Consider the following 13,696-nt stretch of genomic DNA (forward strand, 5'->3'; position numbering starts at 1 on the left):
AGTCTTTATGACTTTTTCAATTATACTTGATTAGATGACATCAAGTTAAGCAAAGCATCTTTAATTTGTCTCAAAGGACCTAACCAAGGAAAACATTTTGCTAGCCTTGAGATTGTGATGGGAGAACATGCAAACTCGTGAATTTTGTAATGCAGGCAAAGTTTCCACTCTGTTGGTCACAAACATGATTCGTTCAATCTTACTTCAGTGGGATGTCTACTTGATCATTCTTATTTCCCAACTGACACTAGAGCCTCTCATTTGTGATTACTTTAAGGCTCAGTATAGTCTTGATACACTGTCAAGTCAGAAAGAGCTGTTTTAGAAGATAGCACTTTTTTTTGTGAAAAGTTAAAAACTAGATGAATATAAGTCTATAATCCCAGCACTTTGGGAGGCCGAGACGGGCGGATCACGAGGTCAGGAGATCGAGACCATCCTGGCTAACACGGTAAAACTCCGTCTCTACTAAAAAATGCAAAAAACTAGCAGGGTGAGGTGGCGGGCGCCTATAGTCCCAGCTACTCGGGAGACTGAGGCAGGAGAATGGCATAAACCCGGGAGGCAGAGCTTGCAGTGAGATGAGATCCGGCCACCGCACCCCAGCCTGGGCGACAGAGCGAGACTCCGTCTCAAAAAACAAACAAACAAACAAACAAAAAAACTAGATGAATAATCTATTCAGTATTTATTAAAACTTAGCAACATATTGATTCTGTACTTAGGTAGAAACAAGCAAAGCTCATTCAAACTCCACATTGGCATATGCTAATTCACTGCTTAAAATTATTATTCTTAACATTTAGGAACTCTACATTGGTTTATCTATTGTTAATAGGGATTCATTTTAAGTAAAATGTTGAAGTTAAATTATGCTGTCATCAGAAGCTTCTTATTTTTTTAAGGGTCGCATCAATAGAATCAAGGCCTGCCTGGTTTCCTGCATCCATAAGCTACCTTCTCCCTGTAGCTGCAATTGTTTGACCCTTGATCTAAAAGTGAAATTCAGCTTCTGGGATCTAAACTGAAATTTATCAGGGATAGTTTAGGAAATACAGACCAGTCTTTGGTTGATTCAGCATTTCCAACCTAGCCAAGAGTGTTTCCAGTTAATGCTATACTTCTTTTTTTTTTTTTTTTTTTTTTTTTTTTTTTTTTGAGGCGGAGTCTTGCTCTGTCGCCGGGGCTGGAGTGCAGTGGCCGGATCTCAGCTCACTGCAAGCTCCGCCTCCCGGGTTTACGCCATTCTCCTGCCTCAGCCTCCCGAGTAGCTGGGACTACAGGCGCCCGCCACCTCGCCCGGCTAGTTTTTTGTATTTTTAGTAGAGACGGGGTTTCACCGTGTTAGCCAGGATGGTCTTGAACTCCTGACCTCGTGATCCGCCCGTCTCGGCCTCCCAAAGTGCTGGGATTACAGGCTTGAGCCACCGCGCCCGGCCTATACTTCTAATTATTATTATTATTGCTGTTGTTTTGAAGTGGAGTCTCACTCTGTCACACAGGCTGCAGTGCAGTGGCATGATCACAGCTCACTGCAACCTCTGCCTCCCGGGTTCAAGCAATTCTCCTGTCTCAGCCTCCTGAGTAACTGGTACTACAGGTGCATGCCACCACGCCTGGCTACTTTTTGTATTTTTAGTAGAGATGGGGTTTCACCATATTTGTCAGGCTGGTCTCGAACTCCTGACCTCAGGTGATCCACCTTTCTTGGTCTTCTAAAGTGCTGGAATTACAGGCGTGAGCCACCGTGACCAACCTACACTTCTAATTATTGATGCTATGCTCCCTTACTCACCTGATTCAGGATTCCGTGATGAAGAGAAGAACACTTGGGCTTGAATTCTTACTCCATTACTTTTTTACTCCATTACATTTTTGCCCTGTGACTCTGGGTAAGTTATTTTACTTCTCTGAGCCTCAAGTATACCATCTTTCAAGTGTTGTTACAAATACTTATGTCACAAAGGTGTTATAAAATACCCAGCTTTAGTTATGCAAATTTTTCTCCTAAGTTCCTGCCTCTGTGCACTCCTCATTATCCAAGTTCTTACAGTCAAGAGTTTTTGCTTTGTTTTAGGTAAGTATCTTTAGGGATTGTAATTCTGTGACCAACAGCTGGATCACTTTGATGATAATTACCATCGTTTCAAATTTATACATATTAGCTTATTTTAGAGTCTCAGTTACTGTGTTAAACTGTATGTCCAGACAACAAGTTGCATCTTGCTCAACTGCCTCAATGATTGTCATATGTCTGGGTCACCACCTATTACCTGACATCATATTTGATGATTACTTTGGGCTATCTGGGTGCCTGGGCTTTCCCCATCCCTTCCCCACAAAAGTTACATTTAATTTCTGCTTCATTTATAGTTTTGATCATTATATGTTATATTAAATGGACTTAAAGTCATCTATTTTAATATGAATAAATAAATCTTCAAACTTACAGAAAAATGTCAACCTATAATAGAAAAACTCGGTATCCATTGTAAATAAAGTATGTATTTTGGGAGAAAGTGTTGATAATTTTAGAACTTACAATTTAAAACACACAATCAATTTCAAGTATTTGTCAAAATTCATTGCTCCTTTAAGCAAATGACACAATTCATAAGGTCTTGGAATTTCAAGAGGTTGCTATATGTTAATATTCTCCAGCAGAAGCCAAGGTAAAAAATCAGAAAGTCAATGGAAGAGTGGTCAAGGGTAAAAAACAACTAATATGTATGGGCAACCCATGAGTTATCCTTCTCTTTCTATATCAGTTCCAAAAGTAATGATTTACTTGTTGAACTAATGTTCTGCCTTATTTATAAAATGTTATTAGCTATTAGTATATGATTGAGTTTACATAGTTCATTCCTATGGTTTGAATGTGGTCATTTTTGGTATCTGAACCAAAAGTTACCATCAATACTTTATACATATAAACACCTTTCAATACTTAGTAACTTATTTATATAATGAGATTTAAAATTAGAATATTGATTAGAGAATTATTCATGAATTTTCTTGTTCATTCTAGGTTTTGGTGGTAGTAGGTCAATGTCTATATTTAAACTTGTAATTACATCTACATAAACACCTTCATCTATTTCTATGTATACAGTGGAACTAGAAGATTAATGTAATTGCTTCATGATGAGACACTGGGGAAATACATTCATTCTTCAACAATACTATAGAATGACCTGGAATTTTCCCATTTTCCTTTACTTTCTTAATGTTTACATCTAGAAAGCATTTTAGATGATCTAAATAAACATCTGTCAATTTCTAACATTACATTAAGTGGTACTATAATCATGGTCTGATTAGCTACTGGACTTTTTTGCACCTCTGAAAACCAAGAAATGGCTTAGCTTTGATGTTCACAATTAATGGTCTCAAATACCTACAGGCTGATGGCTGAGAAATAATCACAAAAAGATAGTCAGATTAAATCTTCATAGCTGAAATATTTGAATTGTTAAGAAAGCAATCAGTGAAAAAGCAGCCCAAGAGGACAAACTAAAATTAGTCACTAGACTTAAAAATCATTAAGTCTTTGGTGCAAAGCATAAGTCTCATGAGTGCAATTTATCATCTTTTTCTTTTCATGAGGAAAGACACATTATTCACACAAGACACTAACATAATGTTTTTCTAAAAGACAATTTACAATAGTTTAGGTCAAAACAATCTCACAAACTCTTTTCATATTAAAATATCTTTCCTTTCTTATTAATCCAGCTTGGATATTGGAAGGCTTTGGGAGAAACTACACTCTGAGAAGGAGAAAGTATGAGTTTATAAATTGTTGATCTAAAATAAGTGAACTTTCCCTAATTGTTCAGAATGGTAACTTCATTGAAATGACCCTTGAGCCACCAATATAAACCCTTTGAAAACTTGTCAGACAAGTGCAGCTAAAAAATCCTGGTACTAATTAACTCAGTGAGAAGCTGAATTCCATTGGGTCAAGGAAGCATCCCTCCTTTTCACTCCCCTGTCCAAGTAACTCACAACTTTCAATCTCCAGGGTGCAGTTCTGCTCATCCAGTGGATATCTTCGAAGATCCATCATACATGCAGCTGTGGTTGTGATTCTGATGAGTGGAGAGATAAAAAAGAAAACATTACAAAAGTGATGACATTTCATTTCCAGGCTTCCTAGCCCCAAATCATGTTTACCATTTGGCAGAAACAAGGCATCAAAATTTTATGAGATTTTAAGGAACTATTATGAATAATTATATGTCAACAAATTGGATAATCTAGATGAACAGGTGGAAATGGATAAATTTCTAGAAACATACAACCTACCCAAACTGTGTCAATAAAAAACAGAAATCTGAACAAACCAATAACAAACAAGGAGAGTGAATCAGTAATCAAAAACTTTCCAACAAAGAAAAGCCCAGGGCCATATGGTTCATGGGTGAGAAATAATCATGAACATTCAGAGAACTAATACTAACCTTTCTTAAACTGTACCACAAAATAGAATAGGGAAAACTGCCAAATTAATGAGGCCAGCTTCACTCTAATTCCAAAGCTAGACAGACAATACAAGAAATGAATAGTACAGGCCAATATTCCTATGGAATTAGATGCAAACATTCTCAATAAAATACTAGTAAATAAAATTCAACAGCATATCAAAAGGATCATACACCACGGCCAAGTGGGATTTATTACTGGGATGCTAGGATGGATATGCAACAATCAACAACATATACAAATCAATCAATGTGATACAACATAATAAAATAAAAACCACATGATCATCTCAATAAATGCAGAAAAATTAAAGCTTTTCCCCTAAGATCTGGAAGAAAACAAGAGTGGTCACTCTTGGCCCTGCTAGTCAACATGGTACTGAACTCCCAGCTAGAGCAATCAGCAAGAAAATTAAATAAAAGCTATCCAAATCACAATAAATAAATAAAATTATCTCTTTTTGCAGATGACATAATTATGTACATAGAATATTCTATAGACTCCATGAAAACTATTAGAACTAATAAATTCAATAAAATTACAGGGTGCAAAATCAACACACAAAAATCAGTGGCATTTTTATATACTAATAACAAACTCTACAAAAGGTAAATTAAGAGAACAATTTCATTTATATTAACAACAACAACAAAGTACCTAGGAATTACCTTAACCAAAGAGAAAAAAGACCTGTACATTGAAAATTATAAAACATTGATGAAGGAAGTTTAAAAAGACAAATATATAGAAAGCCATTCCATATTCATGTCTTGGAAGAATAATATTGTCAAAATGTTCATACTACCTCCCCAAAACCATCTTACACATTCAAAAATCCAGATGGTACTTTTTACAGAAATAGAAGAAATAATCATAAAATTTATATGGAATCATGAAAGACTCTGACTAGTCAAAGTCATCTGAAGCAAGATCAAAACTCTTCTAATTTATTTTTCCATTCACAGTGTACAAGGGTTCTTTTCCCCCTCCACACTCTTGCTAACGCTTTTGTCTTTTGTCTTTTTACCAATAGCCATCCTAACAGATATGAGGTGGTATTTCATTGTGGGTATGATTTGCATTTTTCTGACGATTTAGTGTTGAGCACTATTTCATATGCCTATTGTCCATCTGAATTTCTTCTTTTGAGAAGTTCTGTTTAGGTTCTTTGCTCATTTTTAAATTATTTGTATTTTGTTACTCAATTGTATGTGATTTTTTATATGTGTTGGATATTAACACTTATCAGTATATGATTTGTAAATATTTTTCCCTATTCCATAGGTTACCTTTTCATTTTGCTTATTGTTTCCTTTGCTGCATATAAGCTTTTTAGTTTGATGTATCCCACTTACCTGTTTTTGCTTTTATTGTCTGGGCTTTTGGTATAATATTTAAAAAATTATTGCTAAGACCAATGTCAAGAAGGTTTTTCCTTATGTTTTCTGCTAGTTGTTTTACAGTTTCAATATTTATGTTTAAGGATTTAATCCATTTTGAGTTGATTTTCATGTATGGCATGAGATAGGGATCAAATTTATTTATTTGTTTATTTTGCATGTGGATATCCAGTTTTTCAAACACCATTTGTCAAAAAGACTGTCTTTTCCCCATTGTGTGCCCCTGGCACCTTTGCTGAAGATCAGTTGACCGCAAGTGTATGTGTTTATTTCTGGTTTCTCTATTATGTTCCATTGGTCTATATGTCTGTATTTGTGCCATTACCATAGTGTTTTGATCAGAATATATTTGTATTACAATGTGAAGTCAAGTAGTGTAATGCCCCAGCTTTCATCCCAAGACCTATTGACTATGATATTGGCTCTAGATTTTTCATATACAGTTTTGATTATGTTAAGGAAAGTTCCTTTTATACCTATTTTGTTGAGAGCTTTTGCCTCAAAAAGATGTTGCATTTTGTCAAATGCTCTTCTACATCTATTGATATCCTTATGTAGTCTTTATCCATCATTCTGCTAATGTGGTATATAGCATTGATTAATTCACATATGGTGAACCATCCTTGCATCCCAGTAACAAATCCCTCTTTGTCATTGTATATAATCCTTTTAATGTGCTATTGAATTTAGTTTGCTAATATTTTATTGAGGATTACATCACTTTCACAAATAATGTAGCAAATTTATAATTTGCTACATTATTTCAATGATATCTCAATAAAGCTATTTAAATATTTTGTGACTAAAAATTTTAAAGATAGGCAGATTTAGTTTGAGTCTTAACTTTGTTGCCCACAAGTGGCGTGAGTTTGCATTAATTAAATTATCTCCTTGCAGCTCAGTCCTCTCACTAATCAAAGCACCTACTACAGAGCATTGCTGTGAGAATTAAAAGAGATAATGTGTGCAAAGCTTTTAGCCCAGTGCCCCATACTTAAGAAGTGCTCCCCAAATGATGATCATTATTATAGCTGTTATGATCTCATGACCCTTTCTATTTTTATTATCACCTTAGCAATGTCTGTGCTACTATCTGCAGAATTTGTGAATGGGAGGAATCTACATTATACATAAAAAGCTTATCTTCCTCTCTTGCTACAACTAAATACGACATCATCATCATCAACAACAACAACAACGAAACCAGCCTTCTGTGACTTAAGGTGCTTCTCACTTCCCACTGTTAGAGAAATTTGTCAGATTTATCTCTGAAGCTCTGGTCCACTTATATTCTGCAGGTAGCATATAACCAAGGAAGAAACACTATCCTAGGATGAGAGTTAATACCATATTCACCACCTCCAGTTGAGCTTTTGCGTTTATTCAAACTCAAGTACTTTAACTCTACATATCCTATCTGGACTTCATTATCTCTCCATTTTCTCTTACCTGGGATGTTTTTCTGGTCAGTGAAGTCTGAGAGTAACTAAAATTCAGATGGTGAGTCCACATTTATGAGCTTTCGATTCACTCTTGAATGACAGAACTTTTAAAAATGTAACGGTCCTCCCCATAAAGTGTAATCATACGTTAAACAACACAAAAATTCAAATTAAATGATGTTTCTCTTTTATCTTAATCTCCAGGAGCTACAATTTGAAATTTTCTTAAAATATTCTATGCAAATAGAAGCACAGCTGTGTCTTCTTAGGGAGAAAACCTCTTAAGACAGTAGCCTACAACACACACTGCTCTGCACCTTGCTTATTTTCTTTAACAATGCATCATGAATTTGTTTCTGCATTAATAAATAATAAGCTGTTTTAAAAAATTTACTACAATTGTGTGGAAATGTCATAATGTATTTTCTTTTTTCTTTTTTTATTTCATTTTTAAAATTTTATTTTACTATAAGCTCGGGGGTACATGTGCAGAACGTGCAGGTTTGTTACGTAGATACACATGTGCCATGGTGGCTTGCTGCACCCATCAACCCATCATCTAGGTTTTAAGCACCAGTTGCATTAGATATTTGTCCTAACCCTCTCCCTCCCCCGACAGGCCCTGATGTATGTTGTTCCCCTCCCTGTGTCCATGTGTTCTCATTGTTCAACTCCCACAAAAACACATTGAGCACCATTTCTGACCCTTCCCTATTCTTATGTTTTCCATTATTTTCACTGCCATGGGCTATGGAAAGGAATACTTGGGTTATCCACTTTGCAGAATGGTTGTGAGACATAAATGTGTTAATATAGCAAAGAGTTATACACCATAATGTATTTTCTAATCATCCTTTTGTGGGCATTTGTGTTCGATTTTATTTTTGCAAATGAGAGGGCGCTGAATATACTGTAGTACTTTATGTACACAGCATATGTACTGTACTACAGTATACTGTATAAGTGTGTATATACATACACACACTGATATATTCACATGTGTATATATATATATGCATACTCTCTATCTATCTAGCTATCTAGCTATCCATCTCCGAGGATTTTTGAGGTTCCAAGGTGAGTTATTGCTTTGGTCATTTGTGCTAAATTATCAGCAATAAAGGCTTCTTTTCCTTAAAGGAAAAGGAAAAACCCTACCTCTTTCCTATTTTCCTTTGACTTTCACTACGAAAGATGAAAATTCACAGAGGATACCTTTTGAAGCCTTTTGATACCTTTTCATAGACAGGACATCGGTCAATTTATTTTAATTTATAATAACAAATTTACTTGAATTTATTTAAGCATTACTTCAGAGCAAAAGGAATTTTCAAGTTTAATTAAAAATTTTTTTCCAAAATGTTTTACAAAACACTACGCTTTCCATTCCCCTGATCATATGGGTTAATTAATTTATTCACTTAACAATACATCATGAATATCTTTTGTTGTCTAAAAATACGGTTCTGCAACATTCTTTTTTTAGTCTCATAGTGATTCGAATACCCTAAACAAAACAACCACAGTAAATATTAAAAATGCATTTGTCTACTATTCTCCTTTACCATATTTTTTGTTTAACAGCTTCTTATGAATTCAAAAACTGTCAAGAGGGGAACATTCAGAATTACTAAAATGTGGCAAGTCCTATGATTCTACAACTTAGCTGATGCTTTTCAGTCAGAGATGATTTTGCCTCACTGGGGACATTTGGAAATATATCTAGACCTAAAAGTTTGAAACTGGAATCTAGTGAATGGAGTCCAGAGATGCTGTTAAACATCCTGCCATGCATAGGACAGTCCCCAACAACAAAGACTTAGCTTTTCCAAACTGTCAGTAGTGCCAAGGTTAAGAAATCCTGCTACAATGATGGTTTACAAATTTGATAAGGAACCTCAGTATGTAAAGTACAAATGAAATAAATAAAAACAAAATTTTGTTAATATAAAATCACCTTGTAAGTTCCAGTGTTGATCCATTTTAATGGACACACACTTATAAAAGCAGGGATTATGATGAGAATTATGGTTTTAAGCCTCTCTCCTTATCAATTTATCTTTCGTTGCATTTTATTTATACAGCATTGAGAAAATTCTTATAAATAGCGAAGTACTTGCTTCTAAATTCTTAAATAACCAAATAAAGACTACCCTGAATTGGGAAAACAGCAACAACAACAGCCCCAACCCCTGTGCCAAGAAACTACCTTTATAGTCAATGACACCATTGTAAATAGTTTAGGAACATCCATAAATAGTTGCTCTCTAGAAGTATTTAATGATGGATTAAAGGCAAGCTTTACTTGGTGCTCAATGCTCTGCATAATTTAACCTGGCAGCACAAGTTAATATAGTGATCTTGAATGTGTTAACATGGGGCATAGGACATTCTTATATTTATTGCGACATATTCACAATAGCCAAATATGGAATCAACCTAAGTGCCTATCAACAGATGAATGGAGAAAGAAAATGTGGTAGATATGGACAATGGGATATTAGTCAGCCGTAAAAATGAAATCCTGTCATATGCAGCAACATGGATGGAACTGGAGGCCATTATGTTAATTGAAGTAAGCAAAGCACAGAAATACTAATATTGCATGTTCTAATGCACATGTGAGAGCTAAAAAAATGGATCTCAACATAGAATGTAAACTGGTAGTTACCAAAGACCAAGAAAAGGGAGTGACGAAAGGAAATATAAGCATATAGTATATTAATTACCACCGAACTATACATTTAAAGTGGTAAAGATGGTAAATTATATATGTATATTTTACCTCAATAGATAAAGCAACTAAGACATTTAAAAAAGTGACATAGGACAGGTGACAGTGTAACGCTTCTTATTATAGTTTAAAATATTTATTATATATATTTTTAAGTTTTATTTTAGGTTCATGGGTACATATACAGGTTTGATATACAGGTAAATTATATGTTACAGGGATTTGGTGTACAGACTATTTCACCACCCAGGTGATAGTCATAGTATCCAATAGGTAGTTTTTTGATCCTCACCTTCCTGCTTCCCTCCACCCTCAAGTATGCCTCAGTGATTGTTGTTTCCTTCTTTGTGTCCATATATATTAATATTTAATGTCTAGCTCCCACTTATAAGTGAGAACATGTGGTGTTTGGTTTTCTGTTCCTGTGTTAGTTCGCTTAGGCTGACATCTCCATCCACATTGCTGCAAAGCACATGATCTCATTCTTTTTTATGGTTTTGTAGTATTCTGTGGTGTATATGTGTCACATTTTCTTTATCCAGTCTACTGTTAATGGGCACTTAGGTTGACTCCATGCCTTTGCTCTTGTGAATAATACTGAGATGAACATATGTGTGTATGTGTCTTTATGGTACAATGGTTTATATTCCTTTTGGTATATACTCAACAAGGGAATTGCTGAGTCAAATGGTAATTTTGCTTTGAGTTCTTTGAGAAATCACCGAACTGCTTTTCATAATGGCTGGACTAATTTACATTTCACCAGCAGTGTATAAGTTTTCCTTTTTCTCTGCAACCTCACCAGCATCTCATATTGTTTTACTTTCTAATAATAGCCATTCTGGCTGGTGTGAGATGGTATCGCATTGTGGTTTTACATGCACTTTTAATTATTAGTGATGTTGAGCATTTTTTATATGCTTGTTGCATGCATGTATGTCTTCTTTTGAAAAGTGTCTGTTCATGTTCTTCGCCTACTTTTTAAGGGCTTTGTTCATTTTTTGCTTGTTGATTTCTTTAAGTTCTTTATATATTCCGGATATTAAACCTTTGTCAGATGTGTAGTTTGCAAAATTTTTCTCCCATGCTGTGGGTTGTCTGTTTGTTCTGCTGATGAACAACATTCTAATGATATTTTGCTGTGCAGAAGCTCTTTAGTTTAATTAGGTCCCATTTGTCAATTTTTGTTTTTGTTGCAATTGCTTTTGCTGTCTTCGTCATGAAATCTTTGCCAGATCCTCTGTCCAGAATGGTATTTCTGAGGTTAACTTCCTTTTTTTTTTTTTTTTTTTTGAGACAGTGTCTCTCTCAGTTGCCCAGGCTGGAGTGCGGTGGCTCGATCTCGACTCACTGTAAGCTCTGCCTCCTGGGTTCACGCCATTCTCCTGCCTCAGCTTCTGGAGTAGCTGGGACTACAGGCGCCCGCCACCACGCCCAGCTAATTTTTTTGTGCCCAGCTAATTTTTTGCATTTTTTTTTAGTAGAGACGGGGTTTCACTGTGTTAGCCAGGATGGTCGCGATCTCCTGACCTTGTGATCTGCCAGCCTCGGCCTCCCAAACTGCTGGGATTACAGGCGTGAGCCACTGCGCCCGGCCATTTTTTTATTTTTTTTTTGACATCTAAGTCTTTAACCCATCTTGAGTTGGATGGCTCCACACATGATTTTCTAAAGCATGATTCTAGAAAAGATGTGATTATAAGGCATCCTGATATCCTGTTTAAATGTGGATGAAAAATATGAACTATAGTGTAAGGAAGCAGTCTAATTTCAGTCTTCTGAATATGGCTAGCCAGTCATCTCAGAATCATTTATTGAATAGAGAGTACTTTCCCCATTGCTTGTTTTTGTCAACTTTGTCAAGCATTGGATGGTTGTAGGTGTGCAGCAAAAGATAATTATAATAGTTTTAAGTAAAATTAGAATCCAACATTTGTGGTACCATTAAAGAAAAAGCCTTAGGGATACTTGAGAGTATTATTTGAGCACCATTGGTCAGCACATCTTACTTTATTTAGTCCATTTTCAGAAAAAATGTCATCTGGTTAGTTAACCACTCCTTTATTAAATCAGTACATGCATTGAAATATAATATTGAACCATTGATTCAGAGTTGTGAATTATAATAGCTTTTACAAAGTAGTTTACATAGCCAAAGTAGCATTGTCTACAAAATACCTAGTTAATGTCTCATGTGTATGGGTACTTAGAGTTGTGAGTAATTTTTTTAAAAACCCAACTTTTAGGAAACATAACTGAATTTACTGTTGCTAGCCATTATGATCAATCTATTCAACAATCAATAGTTATAAGGAATATACGTGATATCACCTAAGGAACTATATGTCACACCAAGACTTGACCATAACTCATTGTTTTTTAAACTATGATTTCCTGGGCCAATTGACTTTTATTCCTCCAAATCCCAATATAATATTAAAGAGAATTGAGTAATCATCACAACTTAGCAAGAGAAGAAATCAATAGCTCTAAGAACTTACTCTCAAGAAGTCATCTGATTTCCTTTGGAAAGTACTGAAACAACTTCCGTCTTAGGATATATATGTTCCAAATTTCAGACTCACAGGAGGATTTCACTGTTCTAACTTGAATTAGGTACCAACTCTCCCACAACTATTGAGTAAGGGTTGGAGGACAGCATGAATACACAAATACAAATACGGTCACCAAAGACCCACAGGGCCATCTGAGAAGGGAGGAATTATTGAGACTCAGACAGGTACTCGCACACAAGCACATACTCATGAATCTATGTCAGGCTATAGAAATCTGTGCAACAGAGTGTTGAACTCTGCTGATTTAAGAGTTTGGCATTTCTAGATTTTGTAACTCTTATGGTTAAGTGAGCTGAGTGTATGAGCTCTTTGTGAGAAAAGAATGCTCAGCAAGAATTCCCCAGATCATCAACAAAAAGAGAGATGTCCCTGGGCAGAGTTCTGTTCAGCTCTCCTGTCTTCTGGGTGAGAAGGAACAATGAGTATCTCTAAGAATGATTGCTCTTGTATTTCCATTTGTTCTCCTTGCCTAATATGACTGCTTCACAGTTGTTAGTCACTTCTACCATTAATTAACACATCCACATGGAAATGTACTTACACTGTGGCTGAAGCTGGCTGATTATTATAAATCTTCTATCGAGTCAAAGTTGCCAAATATTAGATTACAAAAATCAATAGACTAAGGGCTTCAAGATTGAATTGTTCATTCTGTCTTTAGCTTTTCAGACTCAAGATTTTCATTCTGGTGTGTGAAGATATTTTTATTTGGTGGATAGCAAATGAAAGTATAGGAGGGTAAAACCAGCTAAAGGCAAAAGCATTAGCTGACTGTTCTTCTGCAGAGAGATTTCCCAGAGGTAGATTCATGACAATGTAACATTCATCTGTCTTCTTTCAAAGACATTTAGAAAGTTAGATCAGAACACTATAATGGGCTGTTAGTTAGAAACTGTGGTCTCATGATACTTTGGAATGAACAGAAATCATGTCACTATAGTATTTATTTATTAAGGTTTATGCTGCATGGTCGTTGGCCTTAGGAGTCATTGTAATAGCAAATCATTTATATTTAATGTCTGAAAGTGGCATGATTCTAATTGTTGACAGAACATAATC

At 35.4% G+C, this 13,696-nt stretch overlaps 1 protein-coding gene across 1 annotated transcript in view; it reads right to left on the reverse strand.

The window, feature by feature from the left end:
• Positions 1-3,931: 3,931 nt before the first annotated feature.
• Positions 3,932-13,696, reverse strand: part of LOC115892687 (gamma-aminobutyric acid receptor subunit beta-1-like) — a 159,646-nt gene continuing 149,881 nt past the window's right edge. The window contains exon 3 of the mRNA XM_030914236.1: positions 3,932-4,091. Coding sequence (XP_030770096.1) covers positions 3,932-4,091 — 160 coding nt within the window. The remainder of the gene's footprint in view (positions 4,092-13,696) is intronic.

This window comes from Rhinopithecus roxellana, chromosome 2 (assembly GCF_007565055.1).
Source record: "Rhinopithecus roxellana isolate Shanxi Qingling chromosome 2, ASM756505v1, whole genome shotgun sequence".
Classification (NCBI taxonomy): domain Eukaryota; kingdom Metazoa; phylum Chordata; class Mammalia; order Primates; family Cercopithecidae; genus Rhinopithecus; species Rhinopithecus roxellana.